At 46.2% G+C, this 23,059-nt stretch overlaps 2 protein-coding genes and 1 long non-coding RNA gene across 3 annotated transcripts; 2 read left to right on the plus strand and 1 right to left on the minus strand.

Moving 5' to 3' along the window:
• The first annotated feature begins 2,784 nt into the window (after positions 1–2,784).
• Positions 2,785–8,584, plus strand: LOC145659052 (uncharacterized). The gene is made up of 2 exons (XR_014125031.1): positions 2,785–3,603; positions 4,170–8,584. It is a non-coding gene; the product is annotated as an uncharacterized LOC145659052 (long non-coding RNA).
• Positions 8,585–8,688: 104 nt separating this feature from the next.
• Positions 8,689–15,596, minus strand: zgc:64106 (retinol dehydrogenase 12). Its single transcript, XM_027003728.3, has 6 exons — positions 15,249–15,596; positions 13,348–13,587; positions 13,156–13,245; positions 12,834–13,022; positions 10,823–10,932; positions 8,689–10,290 (listed from the first exon to the last, which is right to left on the minus strand). The coding sequence occupies exons 1-6, from the start codon at positions 15,409–15,411 to the stop codon at positions 10,069–10,071; spliced, it is 1,014 nt and encodes a 337-aa protein (XP_026859529.2). The 5' UTR covers positions 15,412–15,596; the 3' UTR covers positions 8,689–10,068.
• Positions 14,913–22,176, plus strand: LOC145659051 (uncharacterized). Its single transcript, XM_081719853.1, has 12 exons — positions 14,913–15,071; positions 16,272–16,295; positions 16,426–17,325; positions 17,439–17,468; positions 17,803–17,932; positions 18,024–18,705; positions 18,790–19,500; positions 19,581–19,790; positions 19,877–20,216; positions 20,369–20,625; positions 20,731–20,979; positions 21,070–22,176. The coding sequence occupies exons 9-12, from the start codon at positions 20,145–20,147 to the stop codon at positions 21,578–21,580; spliced, it is 1,089 nt and encodes a 362-aa protein (XP_081575979.1). The 5' UTR covers positions 14,913–15,071; positions 16,272–16,295; positions 16,426–17,325; positions 17,439–17,468; positions 17,803–17,932; positions 18,024–18,705; positions 18,790–19,500; positions 19,581–19,790; positions 19,877–20,144; the 3' UTR covers positions 21,581–22,176.
• Positions 22,177–23,059: the final 883 nt, after the last annotated feature.

Here is a 23,059-nt window from a genome sequence, read left to right on the forward strand (position 1 = left end):
CCTGTTATTTGCACTCTTCAATTACAAAGCATTTTCCTTTCAACTGAAAATGGCATGCCCTAGCTCTTCTTCTCGGCTGTTGGAGTACCTTTAGCTGCATAGACCCATTACATAGAATTGGTCAGTGATAAAATGTGAGAATTTTCAGTCACATTTATTGGAAGCATAAAAGAGTAAGGTAAATTGTAAAGCTCTTTGTTTCCATGGACACAGGGAAAGGCTGGTGCAGATGACAAGGGAATAATAGCGGCAGTAAATGAAGACAGGCTGTGGATTGAGGATTTTTATAAATATCACTGTTATGATCAGAAATAAACAGTGATCCAACTCCATATCTGACCTCTACACACTCTCTCTCTCTGTTGTATTATCAGTGTGATATTTGGAATCACTATCTAGGAATCATAATAGGTATGAGTCCTGCACATAGAGCTTACTCATGATAAGTGAGATAACTCACAATGCAATCTGGTTTACATTCCTTAGGGCTCTATGCTCTTCATGTCGTCATTCCTAAATTTCTCTATTTGCTGGCACAGTAATTTCTTTCTGCAGGACTTAGCTTCTAAGAAAGGTTTACCGCCTTTCTCCTTGTGCTGAGACAGCACCGCTCCCACTCCAGCATTGGATGCGTCTACCTCCACCACGAAAGGCTTCATGGGGTCCAGCTGTTGCAGTACAGGTGTGGTGGCAAACGCGGTTTTTAACTGCTCGAAGGATCTCTCCACATCGAGGCTCCAACTCAAATGTTTCTTCTGACCCTTTAGCATGTCTGTGAGTGGTTGTACGATTGTGCTAAAAGATCTAATGAAGCATCTATAAAAGTTGGCGAACCCTAAGAAGTGCTGCAGAGCCCTACGTGTGGTTGGTCTCAGCCAGTCCTTAACTGCCTCCACCTTACCTGGTTGCATACGGACAATGCCCTCTTGTGTAACGTAACCCATGAAGTTTATTTCCCTGTGGTGAAACTCACATTTTTTGGCCTTGCAGTAAAGAAAGTTCCGCAAAAGGGTAAGGAGGACGTTGCACACGTCACGCACATGTTGGTCCCAGGAGGAGGAACAGATCAATATGTCGTCTATATAGGCGATGACTGATCTGTCCAAGAACTCCCTCAAGACCTCATTAATGTACGCTTGGAACACAGGGTGCTGTGACCAGACCGTATGGTAAGACCAGTTATTCTTAATGACCTAAAGATGTACTGAAAGCTGTCTTCCACTCATCTCCCTGTCTAATCCTTATAAGGCCAGTGGTAGCTCAGTGGTTAAAGTACTTGACTTATAGTCAGAAGGTTGCTGGTTCAAGCCCCATTGTTTCCAATCTTGGGCCTCTGAGCAAGGCCCTTAACCCACAATTGCTCAACTTGTACTCACTCATAATTGTAAGTTGCTTTAGATAAAAGTGTCATGTAATTAAGGTTATATGTGCTGTGTAAATTGAGTTAGCTCCCCTCAAGTGTGGCTGGAACCAGGGGAAGGGGATAAGGATGCTGCACGAGCAGTATGTTTATCCCCCGCTAATCCACACATGGCCTCAGACCCCCATCCTTCTTCTTTACAAAGAATATGCTGGCAGAGGCTGGAGACGTAGAAGGGCGTATGTATCCCTGGTACAGGGCTTCCTTAATGTACTGTTCCATGGTTCTCTCTTCCTCCTGAGACAGCGGATACGCTCAGCACCTGGGCAGTATTGCTCCCTCCTTCAGAGGGATAGCACAATCCCAGTTCCGATGGGGAGGGAGCTGTGTGGTCTGAGCGGGGCTGAACACTTGTGCCAAATCCTCGTATTCCTGCGGGATAGAGAATACCTTACCAGCCTCCGGATCCTCATCTGACATTGCTTGGATAGGCACTTTCTGGTTGGGAAAACAGCTACCCTCGCAAGAGGGTTCCCAATGAAGGATGCGGTTCTCCTTCCACAACAGGTGTGGGTTATGAAGGCGCAGCCACGGTAAACTGAGCATGATCTGATGAGATAGGGAGGAAAGGAGGTAAAATACCAGGTCCTCCGTGTGCTTCCCTTTGGTTTCAAGACTAACATAGGGGGTAACGTGAGTGATATAACCGGATCCCACCTGTCTCCTGTCAAGCGCTTGCACACTTAGGTGGGAAGGTGTGGCAATGGCTCTGATTCCCAACTTCCTAGTGAAACCCCAGTCCATGACATTAACCGTGGCTCCAGAATCGACCAGTGTAAGGGCTGAAAGCAAATGTCCTTTATAAGAGTCCTGCACAGGTAATTTAAATAACGAGATGTTCAAAGAGCAACTCACCGGATTGCCCCCTTCCTGCCCTACTCCAGCCATGCCGAGTTGTGTGTGTGTGTGTGTGTGTGTGTGTGTGTGTGTATATATATATATATATATATATATATATATACACATACAATACTATATATATATATATATATATATATATATATATATATATATATATATATATATATATATAGTATTGTATTGTATGTGTACATATATATATATATATATATATATATATATATATATATTGCATTGTATTGTATGTGTACATATATATATATATATATATATATATATATATATATATATATATATATATATATATATATATATATACACACAATACAATATATAGTGTTCACTGATTATCTTGTGTGTGTTTGTCATTGTGTTTTACACCAGTCTGCGACAAAATTCTAAGTGCTGGAAAGCTTGGTGTCTGTGTGTGCAATGCCTCTGTTGGTCGGGCAGACTCAGGGGCACATCCAGGAAATAAGAGAGATGAGGGTGACAGCGTCATCTGCAAGACCAGAGCTAACCTGCATTCCGTGGCACTGGTATTGGTATGTTCTAAACATTACTACTACCGAAGCAAGGATACAGAGAGTCCATTAGTGGAACATGGAAACTGAGTATAAGAGTGGAAAGTGTGATGAACAAGGCCAGTGTCTTATGCTCTGCATGATGTGTCCCTCATTGTGCAAGACTGTTGCAAGCCACTTGGTTATGTGATGGAAAATGATACGAAACTATGTATTATGTGATTCATATAAAATCACACTGATCCTTTTGTTCGTAAATTAATAATGCTGTTTGCACATTTGTATCCACCTGTTGCTGATTAAGTTGAACATGTATCAGGAACTGTTAACATCAAGGTCAACTTGACACACAACCCACACTGTTTGGAGTCAGTTTGGGTTGGTTTGTGGAAAAAACCAAGCCGAGAGCTGATTGGCTTATAGCCACAGCAACAAAGGAAAGAAGAGCTGCTTAAGAAAAGATGATTGGTTAAAGACAGCACAGGAGTAGTATAACTAGCCACGGTTTTGTATACTCGGGGCTCCCTACCTGAGGAGAGGCAAACATTTATTTTATTCTTTTTTCTTATTAAATTACTCTCTTAATCACGTCTGACTTGCTGTTTGTTCAAAATTCCACAACAGAAATTGGCGTAGTCGGCAGGATCAGCGGTGACTAAACTTCCAGGACGCTCCTCAGAGAGAGAACTGAGCTGGAGAAAGAGGGGAAACCCGCAAGAATTCGAGAAAGTACCTAACCAGGGAGTGACGTCCCGCTAGACTCCGGTGGTGTACTCCGCCTGATCCAACGAACAGAAAGTAAGTGGTGAAGTTCAGTAATTCAGTCCTAGAAGAAAGTGACGTAGTGATCTGCCTGAGTCTACCCTGGGGTGGGTCTGTAAAGTAGCATAGTATATGAGATACTAGGGCTTAAAAATAGGGTCAAGAGGACTCCGGAGTCTGGGACTCCGCCAGCCTAAGAGAATAGGCACACTGAGTAGACGTACTAGTGTAAGAAATGGGCCCGGGCCGACAGAACACCCCGCAGGGAAAGGAGTGGACTCAGTGAACCAGCACGGATTGCTGGAGCAGAACTAAATTAAAGCAACGTCGGAGACGTGACTAACAGAAGGAAAGGGAAAAAAAAAAAAAAAAAAAAAAAGGGAAAATTTTAAATAAAAATATTAGTACGCCCTTTACCCTCAAACTCTTTTCTCTTTCTCCCTTTTTTAAATTTGTTTGTTTCTATCATATTTGGGTTTATTTGTTTGTTTATTTTATTTGTTTATCGCCCTTTACCCTTATAAAGGAAAAAAAAAGGGTGGAGGGAAGCAGCAGGTAGGGCATAGAAAAGGTAATAATGAAGTGTCTGTGTGTTTCCTTAGCTGATCCTGACCTCGATGCCGCCCCGCCGAGAGCCCCCAGCTGATTCAACAACCACAAGCATCAGGAAACCCACCTCCTTATCCCGAACCAGGGACTTCATCGCTAACATCAAAGCCGTCTCCATATGACGAACCAAGACGGCAACTGGAGGCAATAACCTCACCAGTGGCTCATCACACTCGAAGTCACGCCACTATAAAGCCATCCGCAGGGCCTGACAGAGGCTATGCCCCGCAGTTCCCGATGGTGGAGGTATCTGGACCTGAGGGAGCGATTATGGTCCACCGTCACTGGACTGCAGACGACATCATGAAAGCGGCCGACGGACTGAGCAAGCCAGGTGATATCGGCGGACGACGCTTCGGACAAGAACTGATGGCATTCGTGCAGTCCTGCAGACCAACACAGGCTGAACTGAGACGGTTGTTGATGATGCGGAAGAGGAAAAGGAGGGAAAATTGATTGGATGAAAGAACAGGAATGCTACAACTGTGGAAAGCTTAGACATTTTGCCAGAAACTGTCCGGAGGAGGATAACTCATATGACGGGGGCTCAGATCAGAATCCCACAATCCACGAGTGACGGGCGGTGGAGAGGCAGGACAGCAGCGGACCACTGAGTGAAGACGGCAAAAGGGAAGTGACGAATTTAAATTACCAACTATTGCAGCAGATTAGTAAAGGGTCAAGAGGCCTTCCTGAGGTAACTGTGAAAGTAGAAGGGAAAAGTGTTAGGTTTTTGGTTGACAGTGGTGCCACCCACTCAGTGTTAAAAGAAGGTTTAATAGAATGTAGCATGAGACCAGGATATGGGATAACAGTAATTGGAGTGGGAGGTCATCCCATTGATGAAAGGATGTCCGAGCCTCTCCAATGTAGTTTAGGAAACGGCCAATTCAAACACAGCTTTTTGGTGTCAGAAACCTGTCCAATTAATTTGTTAGCTAGAGATTTAATGTGTAAACTTGGGTGCACAATTAGCAGCAACCCAGAGGGGTTATTTGTTATGTGGGAAACACCTACACAGGGAGTCCAGCTAGAGGCAGGAGTCCCTTTGTACGTGTATGAATTGCAGTGCACTGCTGGGGAAGTACTAACACATTTTATGACTGAAGTTACTAACACGCTACCTGGTGAGCTGACAGTTAAACAAAGTGACTCTATTCACTGTACAATGAAGGTCCATGAGGGATCTGATGTTGATTTTGAACAGAAATTTGACTTAGGGGGCAGTGACAGTTGGATTATCACAGCTATAGCGTGGGACTGCGAGTGGGCTGCGGGAGTGGTGCAGCTCTCAGCTAAACAAAAATCTTTATATTCGATCTCACATGCAGCACCTCATGTGTCGCTGGCTAGCGCACATGTTGACCCAGACTGGCAGAGAGTAGGGTTGTGGACAAAACGCGTGTTGAGCGCAACTGATTGGATAAAAGAACCCCAGTGTAAAGTCATGTACAGCCCAAGCATAGATGTGTGGAAAATGCCAACCCCGTATAGGCTAAATTGTAAAAGGGGGGGTTGAGCTTGTAAGTCCTAATATAGTAATTATGGCAGCCTCTGTTACCCTCTCAGAGGAAGAGGAGGAGGAATTGAAAACAGTTCCTGCAGGGTTATGGGCACAGGGAAAAAATGATGTGGGCTTAATAAAAGGATGTGAGCCCGTCCACATCACCCCAAAATCTGATTATAGACCACACCAGCACCAATACCCTCAAAAACCAGAGGCAGTGGAGGGCATCAGGCCAGTGTTCCAACCTTTAAAACAAGCAGGAGTTATCATACCATGCCCAGATTCACCAGTACGTACTCCAATTTTCCCAGTTAAGAAGCCAGGGAGAGATGAATGGAGATTTGTGCAGGATTTGCAGGCTGTCAACACGGCAGTACACCCTAGAGCCCCAGAAGTTCCAAACCCGCACACCATTCTCTCTCAGATCCCACCAGACAGTAAGTGGTTCAGTGTAGTTGATTTGGCCAACGCTTTCTTTAGCGTACCTGTGCACAAGGATAGCCAATTTTGGTTTGCTTTCACGTTTGAAGGAAAGCCATACATATTTACAAGACTGTGTCAGGGGTATTGTGAATCACCAACCATTTACAATGCGGCCTTACACTGAAGCCTAGAAGCTTTAGAGCTCCTCGAAGGAACAGCCTTGCTGCAGTACGTTGACGATCTTTTGATTTGTGGGAAAACACGAGAAGCGTGTAAACAAGCCACGGTGGCACTGCTATATCATTTAGCAGGGGAAGGCCACAAGGCATCCAAATCCAAATTACAGTTTTGTAAACAGCAAGTGCATTTTTTTAGGACATGACATTACTGAACAAACGCGCATGCTGACTAAAGACCGAGTGAATGCCATCTTGACTATACCAAGACCCACGACGAAAAAACAACTGCTGTCCTTCTTAGGCATGTGTTCCTATTGTAGAACATTCATACCATCTTATGCAGAGCATGAGGGGCCACTCAGAAATATAATACGGACCAAGGGATCGAATTCCTCTCAGTTAGAATGGGTGCCAGAAGCTGAAGCGGCCTTTACAGCACTGAAGCAGTTATTACAGGTCATGCCTGCTTTAGGCATTCCAGATCCCAATAAATCATTTGAACAAACCATGTCTCCCCACTTCTTATATGAAAGGACCAATTGAGATTGCTCATGGAAGAAGTCACATGAGCAAAGGGGGGGGGGGGGATAGTGGAGAGTATAACGAGACATTGGTATGCACCGGGAATAAACACACATACCCAAAAAATTTTGTTCCCGATGCTTGGTATGTGCACAAAACACACCACACGGAGACAATCATGCCAAACACGCACCCGCCGGACACCCGCCGGACACCCGCCGCCTAGTGAGCCATTTCAACATTGGCAAATAGATTTTGTGGAACTAACACCAGCCAAAGGGAAGAGGTACATGTATATGTGTGTTCAGTAAGTGGGTGGAGGCCTTCCCAACAGGGAAACAAGATAGTGATGCAGTAGCAAAAGCGCTACTGAGAGAAATAATTCCCAGATGGGGGTTACCACAACGAGTGTCCATTGACAATGGGACACCCTTCGTACATGAAGGGCTAAAGGCTCTGACTAAATACCTAGGGGTGGATATGAGAAAACACTGCAGTTATCACCCTGCTAGTGCAGGGGCAGTAGAACGGGCAAATGGTACCATTAAAGGGGGTCTAGCTAAATTAATGCAGGAAACGGGCATGAATTGGGTAAAATGCCTTCCCCTCGTCCTGTGGCAATGTCAAACCAGGTCGCAGGCACGAACAGGCTTATCAGCTTTTGAGAGAGTGTTTGGACGGCCTCCCAACACGGGGATAGGTCCGCCCGACTGGGATACTAACCTGATCAATGAATCGCTTTTGCAGTATTGTGTGTCTCTGCACAAATCTCTTTTCCATGTGTCTAAGCAGGTGAAGGCAGTCCTTCCTGAGGTGACGGATAATCCCCTCCATACACATCAGCCAGGCGATTGGATGCTGATTAAGGACTTCAGGAGGAAGCGGTGCAGCCAACCCAGGTGGAGAGGACCATTCCAAGTACTACTGACGACACAAAACCGCATAGCCTTGGACATGCTCCTTGCTAAGGAAGGGGGAGTGTGCTCGATGATAGGCGACCATTGTTGCACGTACATACCGCCCAGTGATGCACCTGGAGGTAATATCTCCATGGCCTTGGACCACATGAGTAAGATTGCTGACCAACTTCGTGCTGAAGAAGCCGGAGTGAGACCTTGGGACTGGAAACGGGGATCTCTATTCTCAATGTGGAAAAGTATTGTAATTATGATTTTCCATCCATTTTACTACTTGCCTTGATTATATGTTGTGGACCCTTGTTATGTCAATGTATGCTTAGTACTATTCGCATGAATATGGATACCAACTTATTCAGGTCACTAAAGAGGACCTGGATGAGGATAACACCCTGTACCTGCACACCGTATTCTCTGATAATTAACAAATGATTGTATAAGAATCAAAGGGGGGAAATGTGATGGAAAATGATACGAAACTATGCATTATGTGATTCATATAAAATCACACTGATCCTTTTGTTCGTAAATTAATAATGCTGTTTGCACATTTGTATCCACCTGTTGCTGATTAAGTTGAACATGTATCAGGAACTGTTAACATCAAGGTCAACTTGACACACAACCCACACTGTTTGGAGTCAGTTTGGGTTGGTTTGTGGAAAAAACCAAGCCGAGAGCTGATTGGCTTATAGCCACAGCAACAAAGGAAAGAAGAGCTGCTTAAGAAAAGATGATTGGTTAAAGACAGCACAGGAGTAGTATAACTAGCCACGGTTTTGTATACTCGGGGCTCCCTACCTGAGGAGAGCCAAACATTTATTTTATTCTTTTTTCTTATTAAATTACTCTCTTAATCACGTCTGACTTGCTGTTTGTTCAAAATTCCACAACAGTTATCACTTTTGCCTTGTGACATGGTGCTCCATCATGCATTGTTCATCACCAAATTGCTCCTGGATTGTTGGGAGAAGTTGCTCTTGGAGGATGTTTTGATACCATTCCTTATTCATGGCAGTGTTCTTAGGCAAAGTTTTGAGCAAACCCACACCCATGGATGAGAAGCAACCCCACACATGAATGGTTTCAGGATGCCTCACTGTTGGCGTGACACAGGACTCATGGTAGTGCTCACCTTTTCTTCTCCAATCATTTGTCCAGATGTCCCAAACAGTCTGAAGGAGGCTTCATCAGAGAAAATAACTTCACCCCAATCCTCTGCAGTCCAGTCCCTGTACTTCCTACAGAATGTCAGTCTGTCCTTGATGTTTTTCTTGGAGAAAAGTGGCTACTTTGCTGCCCTTCTTGACATCAAGCCATCCTCCAAAAGCCTTCACCTCACTGTGCATGCAGATGCACTCACACCTGCCTTCTGCTATTCCTGAGCAAGCTCTCATCCAAGAGAGTTGGTTTGCTCAAAATGTTGCCCAAGAACACTGCAATGAAACTCCCCAGATCTCAACCCTATTAAGAACCTGTGGTCATTCCTCAAAAAGAGGGTGGACAAACAAAAACACAGAAACTGTGATCAACTTCAGGCACTGATTAGGCAAGAATGGGTTGGCATCAGTCAAGATTTTTCCCAGAAGCTGATATCCAGCATGCCAAGGTGAATTGCAGATGTCTTAAAGAAGGCTCAACATTGTAAATATTAAATCTTTGCTTAAGCTGGATGTATTTGTCAGTAAAAAGTTACAAAACATATGAAATGCACCATTGAAGGGGGAATTGCAGATTTTCATTTCAGAGATGGAAGGAGATGTTATGAGGAAGAAAACAACCTTGTTTTGTCTACTTGTTATCTGCTACCAAGTACACAGCCTTCTGATTATATGCTGGTGTCACCCACTGAGAAAAATGCAAGAATAATACACAGTATGAAATAAATGTCAAACTTTTCTTCAACAGTACTTAAATAGGGCTTTCTGGTCACAGAAGTAATAGCTTATTTAAAACTTGTACACAATTAAAGGATTTATTAAACAGGTTCAATATTAGATGATCTTTATCAGCAATAGACACTGTTCTGCATTTCTTTTTCTGTTAAGAGCAGGCAAATTTTGAAACTTGTGTTAGCGCTAATGAAATCTGCACAATTCCACTTTAGAAACACAGGACCAATAGAAAGGCATGCTCGCTTGTACAGGTTCATTTTATCCGCACAGTTGAGACTTGCTCATTGGTCCATTCCAAATCTGTGAAGTAAAGGCCTACCAAAATACAGCACACTAAAGTTGATTAGCATATTTCTACATTTTATGTATATGAATACTAAGCACATATATAAGGATGTACACTATCCTAAATCCCTCTGCATGTCAGTGCACTGGTTAGTGCCATACAGTTACGGGGGTGGAGTGTCTGGGTCTGAAGCATCTCCAGCAGTTCGGGGGCCAGCCGTTATTCTCTCGCAGTATTCGTATTCTTTGGCCAAAATGGCTGGGTCCCGGGCTGCGAGGGCAGGCAGTTTGAGTGAGCAGTCACTGTCGAAATACTTCCCGCTGATGTCCAGTGTCTCTTCAGCCACCGCGCAGTATATCACACTGACTGCACCTTCTTCTGAAGACTGGGTGAGAAGGTCATGAACAGAACAGTGTGTGTGCTAGTCCCTCCCGAATACTTTAGAGGAGTATTCTAGTGTAATCCGTTTTTAATAATACATCGTTTTGGGGCCCAGCAAATAATTCTACACAGCATGTAGAAAAAGCAATTCAAGGGTTATAGTCTTTTCTATTAGTCTTTCTGGTCTGTAAATTTTCTATTAGTCTTTCTGGTCTGTGATTTAGGTCTGTTTGGATTTGCCCGTCGGTTTTGTTTTCTATCTGTTCCCTGCTCATTACTGAACCCTGCCTGCTCTGGTATATTCTTCAAAACTACACTTTTACTTCTTAACAAAATATTTATTTTTAGCAATTAATGTTTTGGCATGAAACAATTATAGTTGGTGAGATCATGCATGAGTTGAGTTCTCTTGTTCCCTGTTCAAAGGAAATTGCTTAAGATGCAGCCACAAGTTATTCAGCTCTTTCCACTGACAACTAGTACCCGTTATTCACTCCTTATAAATGATTATTTTTGTTCTGAAGACAGGAAATTACCTTGAGGAAAAAAAGTCCCACCAAATTGAAGATTAATCGAAGCAGCCAGTGGTAATGTCTCATAATTTCAGTCACAACTGCACCTGGATGCACAGAGTTTGCTGTCACATCTGAAATGACACACACACACACACACACACACACACACACACACACACACACACACACACACACACACACACACACACACACACTCACTTACTTTAGAAAGCCATAGAACAGTCCATATTCAGCACATTTTTAAATTACTGACAGTTGTTTGCTTTCTGGGCATTCTGAACTAGAGGAGATGTGAAACTGAAAAAATGAAAAATGACATTGTGAACGTGCCTTCACTCTTCTGCTATGAAGCAATAGTAATAAGACAGTTTGTTAAGCAGGAATGTGATCCAGCCAGTTTTTTAGCCAATCAACTATAACAAAAAATACATCAAGGAAGATTTTCAGTACATATTGTCTGTTACATAATGACAAAGACACAGCACAACCAACTGCAGTAAGGCAAACTCATCAATCCATTAGATGATGCAACTATACATGAAATGTGATTCAAGAAGTTTGATTACTACAACACTCACTGTCACCATATAAGGCACCAACCTTAACACTTTATAAGGAATTAAGGGCTTTATATGGAAAAAAGGCAAGCAGTGTTGATGTCTCTCAACTCATGTTTCAAATCTAACCCGGTCTCGCTGATTTCTCCTTTGTAACTTAAGAAGGATTCGGCCCTTTCTCTCGCAGGAAGTTACCCAGGTGCATGTGCTTGTGATCTCAAAGCTAGACTACTGCAACTTGCTACTCGCTGGTCTTCCTCTAAGAGCCAATAAACCTCTACAACTTGTCCAGAATGCAGCAGCACAACTGGTCTTCAGTCTTGCGAAGTTCACATTACTCCGCTGCTATGCTCCCTCCATTGGCTTCCAGTAGCTGCACGCCTCAGATTTAAAACCTTGATGCTTGCCTACAAAGCCAAAAATGGACCAGCCCCTCCATACATGAAGTCAATGTTCAAAGCCCGATCCGTACCTCAAGTACTTTGAACCTCAAGTACAACTCGGCTTGAAATACCATGCTTCAGGTCTCATGGAAGACAAGCATCGAGACTATTTTCTGTCCTGGCTCCTAGATGGTGTAATGAACTCCCGCTTGCTGTACGGACAGCAGAGTCCCTTGCAGTCTTGAAACGCAGACTAAAGACCCATCTATTCGTGGAATATTTAAATGACTAAATTAGTACTTATTGTAGGGTATCATTTATTACACTGATGTTGTTTAATAAACTCTAGCACTTATTGTTTATTACACTCATCATTGTTTAAGAGGGACCTTATGTATTTTGTACTTCTAAGCATCAGCATTGATTCCTGTATTTCCACAGTATTCTATATCATTGGACTCGAACCTGCTGTACTGGCCAAGATGTATTCTATAAGCAAATGACAGCACTTTTGTAAGTCACTCTGGATAAGAGCATCAGCTAAATGCTATAAATGTAAATGTTACTACAGATCCAGAGAAAATGATTCAACACTTGGCTGATTTCTCCATTGAACTATATTCTTCTAAATGCAATGGTGAGTCCCCAATACTCAATAGTTCCTTGTGTTGTGTGTGCTTGCCTAAACTTAACAACTAGGCAATAGATGTTCTTGAGGCATTACTTCAGAAGAATTGAGTGGTACTATTAAGGCCAAATCCCTCCCTCTTTATTTTCATGCTGCATTGAGCTACTTTAATTGTTTTTCTAATTATTCCTGCAAATGCTTAATTACAAAAGTATTCATCTTTTCTTTGCTTTATATATTGAACAACATTGGTTAAAAAAAAAAGTGCTGTCATCTGTGTTGATTTTTTAAACATAGCAAGCATTAGTGCAAACAGAAACACTAATATTTGGGAGCCATCTGATTGGTCAATCATTTTACATTCCTTTACTGATTGACCTAGTCCACTGGACATGGTGTGCACAATTTTGTTGAAGTTTGCACACTGCGGTGTTGCTCTCTACCTGTGCCCTTCAGTCGGCGTGCCAGCTCATTGGTCCAGATGACATTGTGGAGCTTGGTGTGGTTGTACACAGTGTCCAATAGATAAGTCAGGTTTTCACCACGGAAATGAGAGAAGTCCACCTTTCCTCTAAAGTGGTTAACTGAGGAAACGTTCACAATGCGTGCAGGGGCTGATTTCTTCAGGAGATCTGACCCAAGGCAAAGAGAAACACGAAACAATTCAACATTCAAAAGTTGAACAGCACAGGCATGAACTATGTTGCAGTGTAGGTAAAGAGTCATAGGTCATGTCCAGCAGTTTAAATAGAAGTCAGCTCTAACCTAGTAGCAGACTGGTAAGGAGAAAAGGCCCAATGTGGTTAGTGGCAAAGGACGCTTCCAGTCTGTCTTCAGTGATTCCCCTGGGGATACCTGCACACATGTCGTGCATTACACACAGAGGCACACAAGCACATAGACTAGATAAACAGATGGACTAGAAAGGTAAACGGCGTATGCAGAATCCAGCACTACCTGAAACACCAGCATTATTCACCAGTATGTGCAGTTCCTTCTCTTCCTCCAGGATTCGAGCGGCAAACCTGCGGACAGAATCGAGGGAGGAGGTGTCGACCAGCTGCAGGTGCACATTCTGGTTGCCACTGCGCTGTTGAATGTCCTTCGCCGCGGCAGTGCCGCGAGTCTCGCTTCTGCATGCCAGAATAACCCGTGCCCCACGCTTGGCAAAATCCAGAGCAATGAACTTCCCAATCCCTGAAACAGACACATGCAGAGATATGGAGGGTGCAAAGCAGAGACTAAACAGGATGGAGTAGGCTGTTAGAATACAGAACGACTTGGCAAGGTCACAAAGATTATCTGGGGTATCATGGTACTGTGACAATGACATTTGATTTACACAAACAAAAAACTGAGTGAAAAGCTTGATTTACATTAATGTTTAGAATCTGTAATAAGCCCAAACGAGAAAAAAAGGAGGTTCTCTATAACATAGTTCTCTCCTGTTTAGAAATTACTCTGTGAAGAATTACTTCCATATGACTTCCCGAGTGCCGCAGGGTGAGGGGCAGGATGCACAGACTCCCCCGACTGGGAAGAACATTTATTAACAAACGACAGCGGCACTCACATGGACATGAAACGATTGACGTTAAACACGATACACAAGAATACATTTAACACAAAACACGTTACATTGAGACATTTCGTCTGCCATAACCAACACCTTGCACACTTTCACACGGGTTTATATACATTTAGGCAGCTTCCCTGCCTCTCTCGGGGCAATCCGGTACGCTCCACACAACGTTGCACCTGTAAACACGAAAGCGCAAACACACGATAGCGCCAACACACAAACATAAAGCGCTGTGACGTGACACCTGCCGTCCCCGCCGGCACCTCGACATGCGGGGGTGCACGTCCGCCCCGATTCCAGATGTGCTACCTCCCCTAATGGCCCTCCACTCTCCCGACGCTCCAGGAGCGTCCCTAAAGCGGGTTGCCTCCGAGGCTTTGGGCAGACCCATCCCGCTGGCGAGTCCGCTGAGGGGATAGGGACTCAGGAGATCCCGCTGGCTCCACCCGACCGCCCTCTTTCTGGTCGTCGTGGTGCCCCTCGGTCCTCCTCGGCCCGGGCTCAACAGCCTCCCACCCCTCCCCCCTATATTCCTGGGGGTACTCCCCTTCTCCGGCGAAGACGCGAACAACAGTAACAGTCCTCCGAGGAGGACCGGTCCTGCAGCAGTTGGTTATTCTGTGATGTGTTGCGACATGTACAGTATAAAACCAAGAATTCTTCTGTGTGACCGACTTGCACATGCCTTTTAAGAGAAACGTAACTCAAGGTGAAAGTACGCAATTTACTGACCGTTACAACTTACTCACGTACCAATGATGACTTTCAATCATTTTATTGTAGGAATTTGCAATAATGGGACGACACATTTCTATTAATTGTCTATTCGGTTCCATATATATGCAACATTTGAAGCTCTATAAAACAAACAATTCAAATTGTTATCAGATCACTCCACTATATACACTTTCTTTAATTAAGATGAAGAACATGTTTATTTTAGATTTTCAACGTCTGCACTAAAAGTGCGATAAACCTTCCCCTTACGTCGTTTCACAAACTGGCTATCGTAATACAACACGCAGACGTGTTGAGCCGTCGGTTTGGATAGCGCGACTGAGCTTTTGCGAAGTACAGATGACGTGACAAATGCACACAGGTAACAAACGTTTACGAACTCTTATTCTTGCTGCAAGTAATTGAATAAATATAAGCAAACGGGTTACGCTAATTCCGTTACAACACGGGTTACGCGCAAAAGAGCACAAAATTGGTGACTGATAAAGATATATCATGACTTAAACAAGGTAAAATGGTTGATGTATTATTAAATTACCTGTATTTGCTCCGGTGACGATGGCCGTTTTACCTTTGAGCTGAACGGGACAATCACACGGATTCCAGGAACCCTTCCGTTGCGACCGCACAACAACGGCCAATATTAGTGTAAATACAATCCATACTGGATTATAAATTATATCAGTAAACTCACAAGGCATTTACCCAGTTGACGTGCCTTAATTTAAAAATCCGGAATATAACAACAAAAGAAACGACGTGCAGTTGCTGAAAAAAAAATTAAAAAATAAAAATAAAAGTCCTGGGTGCTTTCAAACGAGCACAGACGTTTTCAGTTCACAAAGCAGACTAAAGTCCAATATCAGGGCTATGCGTTTCCACGTTAGTGGAAATTACTGGAGTTGGTTTCCCCGCCTCTACTGAGACTCAACCTCAGATAGCCCAGCCTGCAAGGAATTCTGTTAATACTCTTCTATTAATACTCTTTACTTTAACAACAAGAACTGTCCACAACATGACCATCGAATTAGTTACAAGACTTGAAAAGAATGATTAATAATGATATTAAAAATGATAATGATAATACCCGTGACACTGACATTGTTCCACAATGTTATGAGATTACTTTATAATACTGTAATTATGCTGTAATATAAAATTGTAATTTATCACCTGAAATTAATGAATTAATGAATCCAGCTGGGTAGCTATTAAGGATCTATATAAGAAGTACTGTATTCTTTCTTAGGTCAAAGTGATAAGAATGAATTAAAACTTCTTTCCATGCCACAATAAATCTCCTTGTATTTGTTCAGTGTAGAGATTATGTTTGTAATGTAGTATATCACAATGAGTAATTAAGGTTAAAATAAGGGAAATACGGACTTACAAAACATTGACCTTACTGTACTTGGTTTCCACCTGAATAAGTCTAGTTATATTATATTTTGAAGAACAAATATAAGGAAACGTTTAATTTAATTTTAATTTAAGCAAACCGCGACTGTGTCGGCCTTATTCTGTATGTGACACTGATGTGTGTGTCTTCTTCTTTCTACAGTTTGGGTATTAAGTAGCGATTCAAGTAAGTAGCCTGTCAAAGTTTTACTCTTGTGCGCAGCGTCGTCTTTTGTCTCCGCAGACTTGCGAGAGCGCAGCGCGCGTGCGTGCGCACGACGCTTATGTCTTTTCCTTTCTTGTCTCCTTTTGGCCAGAATGGATTACAAGCCCAAATTTAGGTGAGAGACCTCCGGCGAGCTCACCCTCCAGCCTTCGCCCGTGGCCGTGGAGCAGTCCGACGCCTACAAGCGGCGGCCGGCCTCGTCTCGGGCTTGGAACGCCGAGAGGGTGAGGGAGGAGGCCAAGGACTTCACGGGGGCGACCCGGGAACGCCCGGCTGGTGCTGAGCGAGAGCACGGTACAGTTCGGGCAGTACCGGGGTCAGACATTCAAATGGCTGCTGACACATGACGTGGGATACTCCGTCATGGTGTTGGCGGCCCATCAACGGGAGCGCGAGGGTGGCGCCACTTGGATGTACCCTGCCATGGTGAACAAGGACGCCCTGGTCCAGTACGCGAGCCTCTTTCCCGACGTGACAAGAGCCGTCGGGGATCGCCGGACCAGGGACGGGGTCTTCCTCTCCTGGACAGGAAGACCAGTGTCTCGTGGGCTTCGGGGAACACCAGAGCATCTCGTACAGGGATCTGTACGAGGGTAAGGAAAGGGAGAAGAGGAGGTATGTACTGTATTCACGCAGGACAAGCACAGCAGCGTTGGAACATGGAAGGTTTTGCTGTGACACGTGCGGTTTTGTTAATCCAGCTACGTCCAGTGGATCCGGCGGCAGAAGGTGAGGCCTGGGAGCAAGATGGAGGCACTGCAAAAGTACATCCAGCGCAGAGACTGAAATAGCTCCTTGTGTCCGTATGCAGGTGTCTCCGGCCTTCGGAGTTCCACAGCCAGCTGCTCCGCGTCGGAAGGCTCAGGTGCGCGGCCGGCGTCGGAAGGGTCCTGTGTTTGGCTGCTGTCCGTGGAACTCGCACGGCCGGTGACGGCACAGGAGCCTTCCGATGCCGACCTGCTGGTCGAGTCCGTGGAACTGGACACTGAAGGTGAGTTGTCCTGCCGAATGGACTGAGTGAACTACACAAGTATAAAATTGAAGGTCTGTCTTGTTGTTTGGCCTGACTGTAACTTGTTTTTGTTGTTTTGCATTGTAATGCAGCTATAATGGGAAGGACTTGGAAGCTGTAAGGTAGGTGATGCGAGACGATGGCGTTAGAATAGTCTCTGTTTCACCCTGCACGGTCATTAATTCATTCTTCACTTAATCATTAAATCACTAAAAGCATGTTACGTGGTGCTCTTCATGTTCGCTGTCACTGTCATCATTTCATCTGCTTATTTCATTAACATAGCTGCACATAACCTAGATTTGCTTGACGCTGCTGTCATCGTCGAGGGGTGGGTCTGGGAGCGGCTCACGCTTCGGTAGCGTTGGATATTTTCAGGCTTCTTGGCTGTCGTCCCCGCAAGCCGACATGCACCTGTGCTGTGATGTCAAGTGACATCTTTTGTCCTTTTCTAAGCTCATTAACACGTGGGGTTCCAGCTCCCACTTCCTCTGCTCCGGAGGTCCTTGCCCCACCCCAGCGCTCCCTGCCGACGGCTGAACCGGAAAAGCAGCCTTCGCAAACGCAGCCAGTGCCCACTGCTGAGGTGAGCGGCACCACCGCGCCTTGGTGCTTTTGTGGTCGGTCGAGTTAATCGGCAAGCTCATATTCTCGATGCGTGCGTTTGTTCGTTTAAGGTGCTTCTGCCTGAGAGCTGGAAGCAGACGCTGCCCAGAGAGCAGCATCAGTGGGTTAGCTGGGCGCTCTTCACCAGAGAGCAGTCTGGGAGGCCGGCGCTGACCAAGAATCTGCGTCTGTGGTGGTGGCCTCCCGGACCCCGGCTGGTATACGCACAACCTTCATCTTCGCCTGACGCCTTCTTCCACAGCAGACTGTTCCTGTGGATGCCCTACCGCATGTGGGCATTCAAGCTGCTGTGCGTGCAGCCTGAGTGCCGTCGGCTGGGCCATAAGCTGACGGCCTGCGGGCTGTACAAGACCGTCCAGAGGGTACCTGGAGTGCCGCTGCTGTAAGAAGAAGGTGGCGGGCTGGTCGCAGGACATATTGGAGCAGCTGGACCCCATCCATCGTATGTGTGTGTGTGTGTGTGGTCACACTCTGGGGAACAGTGTGACCTCGCTGTACAGTCACCTGTGTGTCAGGCACAGACAGCAGTGGCTGGCCAAGTCCTCCGAGTACCTCTACGTGCTCAGGAAGTTTCTGGCCCTGGGCACCGACCCCTGCACCATCACCATCACCCGCCAGCTGCCCCCGATGGTGCCGGTTTATGCGCAGGACATGCTGTCACAGCTTGAGGAGATGAAGGCCAGGGCCACCTCCGCCTACGGAGACGTTTTGAAGATGGACTCCACAAAGAAGGTAAGCTTGGGCACAACCTGCACACGCGTGCCACTGAACCGCTACGATATGCTTGATTGTCTCATGTGCACTTTGTTCCTTCAGGTGACCAAGGGCTACAAACGTGGGGAATGAGTTTGGGCAGGTCCTCATCAGCGTCCTCTGCCCATGTGCGACAAGCTGATGGAGCGGTACCGGCGAGCCGGAGAGGCCCCTCCCCGGCTCCTCTACGTGGACCGTGACTGCTGTTCCAGCGTGGGGAAGGGCAAGGCAGCTGCATGTTCCACGAGTGGGACCAGCTGGTCGTCAGGCTGGACGTGTGGCACTTCGTGCGACGGTTCGCGGCGGGTGTCACCATGGGCAGTCACCAGCTGTACGGCCTCTTCACGGGCCGCCTCTCCTTCTGCGTCTTCGAGTGGGACGCGGAGGATGTGGCCCGTCTACAGGAGGCCAGTCGGAGCTCGGGGAGGCACCGCGGTCCAGAGGCCGCCTGACTGACGCCGGGTCTTCCGGCACACCCACGGCCAAGGAGCTGGCTCGGCACTGTCGGTGGCGCATGCGCGGGGCCCAGGGGACCGAGCTGCTGGTCCAGGAGCTGCTGGAAGACTGCATGGATGTGACGGACACCATGGGAGAAGATGGAGGACATCTGGCAGACCCAGAGGCGCCACCCCCACTGCATTCTGGACCCTCCTGGTGTTCAGCTGTACAGGAGGATGGGGCAGGTGACCAGGGGAGGGGTCATCCTGCCCGTGTATCGCTGCGCACGCGGGTCCATGTCCCTGGAGTCGTTCCACCTGAACCGCTTTGTACCTGGTGAGTGCCTCTCTCGCTCTCGCTCTCTGTATGCATGTCAGCACTGTTTGCTAAAAGCCTCCTTTCCTCGACTGCTGCAGGTACAAGTGCGAGTGCCCTGCACTTCCAGGCGTACCTGCTTGAAGGGTTGGTGAGGTGGAACGAGGACCGCACGGCAGCGGCAGTGGAGGGAAGCGATCCTACTCAGGTCTGCTACAGCGGCCAGCTGCAGCACTACGCCAACCAGCTGAGCCAGCAACTCCTTGGGCTCCAGCTGGCTGAGGATTACACTAGGCCTGGAGAGTATACAGGTAATTCCCCCCCCCCCCCCCCTATTTTCTCTCACACACACACTTAACCCTTTTTTCCCTTTGTAATGTATTAAACACTTGTATAGGTGAGCTCATCGGGGTGGAGTATCTCAGACCGGCGCAGTGCTGCAGGAGGACCTCGGCAGGGATCCAGATGGGATCAGCGATGAGGACCTTCCAGAGCTGGAGGACAAGGGCTTCGTGGACGTGGGATTCGATGAGTTTGCGGACCCCACGTGCTCCGAGCACAGTCTCGAACCACTGCCGCCTCTCCATCGTGCAGCAGTGGGACCTCGTTCTACGGCTGCCTCGTCGCGGACCCGGTCGGACCCGGCTGAGTCCTCGGCGTCTGAGATGACCAAGGAGACTGTCCCTGAAGGCCAGGTTGCTACCCAGACTCAGGCTTTGTGTGGGGATAAGGAGGATGTAAGTACACTGTAGTTCTTTCTGTTCACTTTGTATTTACATGTACAGCGCGACAAGTCCTAAGCAATCCAAAAAGGTGTTCAACCATATGAGAGCAGTAAACGTTTGTGTGCTTCAGTCCAAAAGTGTATGTTTCTTTCTTTTATTTCTAGGAGAGCCTGGGACCTGATGGTGTTCCAGGTTACCATCACGTAGTAAACCTGGCCGACAGTCTGGTGGACCTGCGTCACCAGGCCTTTGTGACACAGCAAAAGGTAGACAGCATCGTCGCTCTCTGGAACAAACTGCCAGAGAGTGACGAGGGCGGCGTTGCCTACCCACCGCGTCAGAGAGACCGACTTATTAAGGGACGGTTTAAAAGCAGCCACTCTAAGACCTCTGTTGTAACTGGAACAGACAGTCTGAAGCAGTAAGCGCACTCTCCATAAACCAGTGAGTTTCCTTGAGTTTGACTTGTAGCTGTGTGAATAATTGAGTCTGTCTGTCTGTGTGTGTGCTTTTTGTATCTTCACAGCTACTTCCTTGGACAAGGCAGCGGGCCTGCTCAGTGGCCCAGAGTCAGCCGCCTCGTGAAGGCCGTGTGCCTGGCACTTTGTCAGCTTCACCCGGCCAGACAGACCGTCGCCGGCGTCAGGGTGAACAGGTGGGCTGCCGTCACGAGGGACTACGGTGTCATCATGGACGTAGTCCTCGGCAGCCCCGGCCTCGTGACCCGGACCCGTATTCAACTTTTTGAGTTGAATCAGCAGACACTGACCCAGTGGTGAGTTTAGGGGGTTTTATATTGACCTTATTGGCACTGTGGACTATACAGGCTGAGTACTAATAGGCTGTGCTGCTGTTTTTGTTACAGGTACAACGCCAGGAAGAAAAAGCAGGAACACGATGTTCTGCACCTGAGCGTTGGCCAGTCCAGCACTCCCATGGTGGCCCCGGAACCCCTCCTTCCCGCGTTGAGTAAGCTCCCGGAGCGTCCGACCCGTGGGCCTTTGACTTTAACATACAGCAGGATGCGTCCGGGCAGGCTTCTCGGCGCGTCCGAGGCCAACCTCCTCTTCCTCCCGGTGAGACCCCGACGAGCTCCGGTCCGGAAGGCGACGCAGCTTCTGCCCAAAGTGCCCCGGACCACAGCGTGGCGTTGGAAGAAAAAAGCAGAGGCCGAGGCTGCCGCCGCCGCTGCGGATGGTCGGGCCGTCCCCGCGAAGCGACATGAGCATGAACACTATGCCTGCAAGCAGTGTGGCCAACCTAAAACTAAGAGTTTGGCCACAGCAGGTTTTGTGGGGTGCACTTCTGCACGGCGGCAGCGGGGAAGACCGTGGAGCAGTGGATGGAACAGAGGAGATGCTGGACAGGGTCAGTGATCTGCTGACCACTCCACTCACCCCATTGTTCATACTTGTACATAGTTTTATATGTATTCCTGCTTTAATTATTTATTCTGTGTGTTCATAATCATTTGTACTTTTGAAAAGTGAAGCAGCACTGTTTAATACTGTCATACTTCACAAAGTGAAGCAGCACTGACTTATTCTGCTTTGTACTTCACAACGTGAATGAGCACTGACTTGTACTGTGTTATAAGTCTCAGTTATTCTGCTTTGTACTTCACAATGAACGAGCACTGATTTATTCTGCATTCTGTTGCACAAAGTGAATGGGCACCAATTTAAACTACTTTAAGAAAGTGAATAACTTTTTGGTAATGAGACACAGTCTCCCAAATGATGCACTTATTTTGATTGATATTTATTTCATAAACAACTATTCAAACAGTTCGGTTTCCTGGGTATAAATGATTCGGTTAAAATAACTTTATTCAATTAAGTCAACTTTATTCATCTTATTCTTAAATGAACATGCAATTTTAACTATATATATATATTAGTGGGAGATATTTTTAAAAATGCAGAAAACCATTAGAAATGCGGAAGCCAATGAAACTGACATTCTGTGAAATGTCTGTTGGATTTTCGCATGCAATCTTAATCATGATAAAAGTGAATATAATTAGACACAGATATTCAAAAGCCAGTCTAACAGCATGAAACACAGCTAATTGACATTCATGCTCAACTGCGCATGGCTACTTAATATGCCAAACAACAGCCGACCCTCTATCGCCATAGTCCCGCCTCCTTGCCAGAGAGGTCACAGAGGTCACCTGGCCAGGAATTTGGGCAGATTCTGGGTTCTGGGTGAACCGCGGGTCCAGGAAGGCCGGGGACAGTGCAGATGGGGTCGGGCGCCTCCGGAAGGGCCAAAGGTGGGCTGAAGCGGCTCCGGAGGGGCCCTGGGGCCCTGGACTGGCCACAGAGAAGATTGGCCCCCAACCATTGCCCATAATAAATCTCACACTTCTTTGCACATGCATCCGCCTTCTTACCGCTCACCGTTACACTAACAAACTTCAGTACTTATTGTTTAATGCACTTATCATTGTCTGAGATAGAGCTTATGTATTTTGCACATCTAGGCATCAGCATTGATCCCTGTAATTCAACAGTATTCTAGTTCATTGTACTACTGTACTGGCTAGGATGCATTCTATTAGTAACTGACAAAGCACTTTTTAAAGTCGCTCTGGATAAGCGTCTGCTAAATGCCGTAAATGTAAATAAAAACTATTTTATATAACTCTTATGACAAACATGTTGAAATGTAGCTAGCCAAATTTGCTTCATACCATCATGTAACCTTTACATTTTAATAAATAATATTAATTCCTTTGGACTGTGGGTTTACGGAATACAGACAGGAGACCTAAATGGGTTTCCTCAAGCAGGCGAGACATGAGTCTCTACATGTTGGAGTAGTGAGCATTTCACAACTAGCTGGAGTAT

The sequence above is a fragment of the Electrophorus electricus genome, chromosome 8 (assembly GCF_041902795.1).
Source record: "Electrophorus electricus isolate QZ-2024a chromosome 8, ASM4190279v1, whole genome shotgun sequence".
NCBI lineage: Eukaryota > Metazoa > Chordata > Actinopteri > Gymnotiformes > Gymnotidae > Electrophorus > Electrophorus electricus.

Coding starts and splice junctions, on each gene's coding strand:
- LOC145659051 (XM_081719853.1), top strand. CDS start 20,145: ATGACCAAGGAGACTGTCCCTGAAGGCCAGGTTGCTACCCAGACTCAG. Junction 20,217..20,368: donor TGTGTGGGGATAAGGAGGAT/GTAAGTACACTG, acceptor TTTTATTTCTAG/GAGAGCCTGGGACCTGATGG. Junction 20,626..20,730: donor GGAACAGACAGTCTGAAGCA/GTAAGCGCACTC, acceptor GTATCTTCACAG/CTACTTCCTTGGACAAGGCA.
- zgc:64106 (XM_027003728.3), bottom strand. CDS start 15,411: ATGCCTTGTGAGTTTACTGATATAATTTATAATCCAGTATGGATTGTA. Junction 13,023..13,155: donor CCTTACCAGTCTGCTACTAG/GTTAGAGCTGAC, acceptor GCCTTGGGTCAG/ATCTCCTGAAGAAATCAGCC. Junction 10,933..12,833: donor ACGCCGACTGAAGGGCACAG/GTAGAGAGCAAC, acceptor GTGTCATTTCAG/ATGTGACAGCAAACTCTGTG.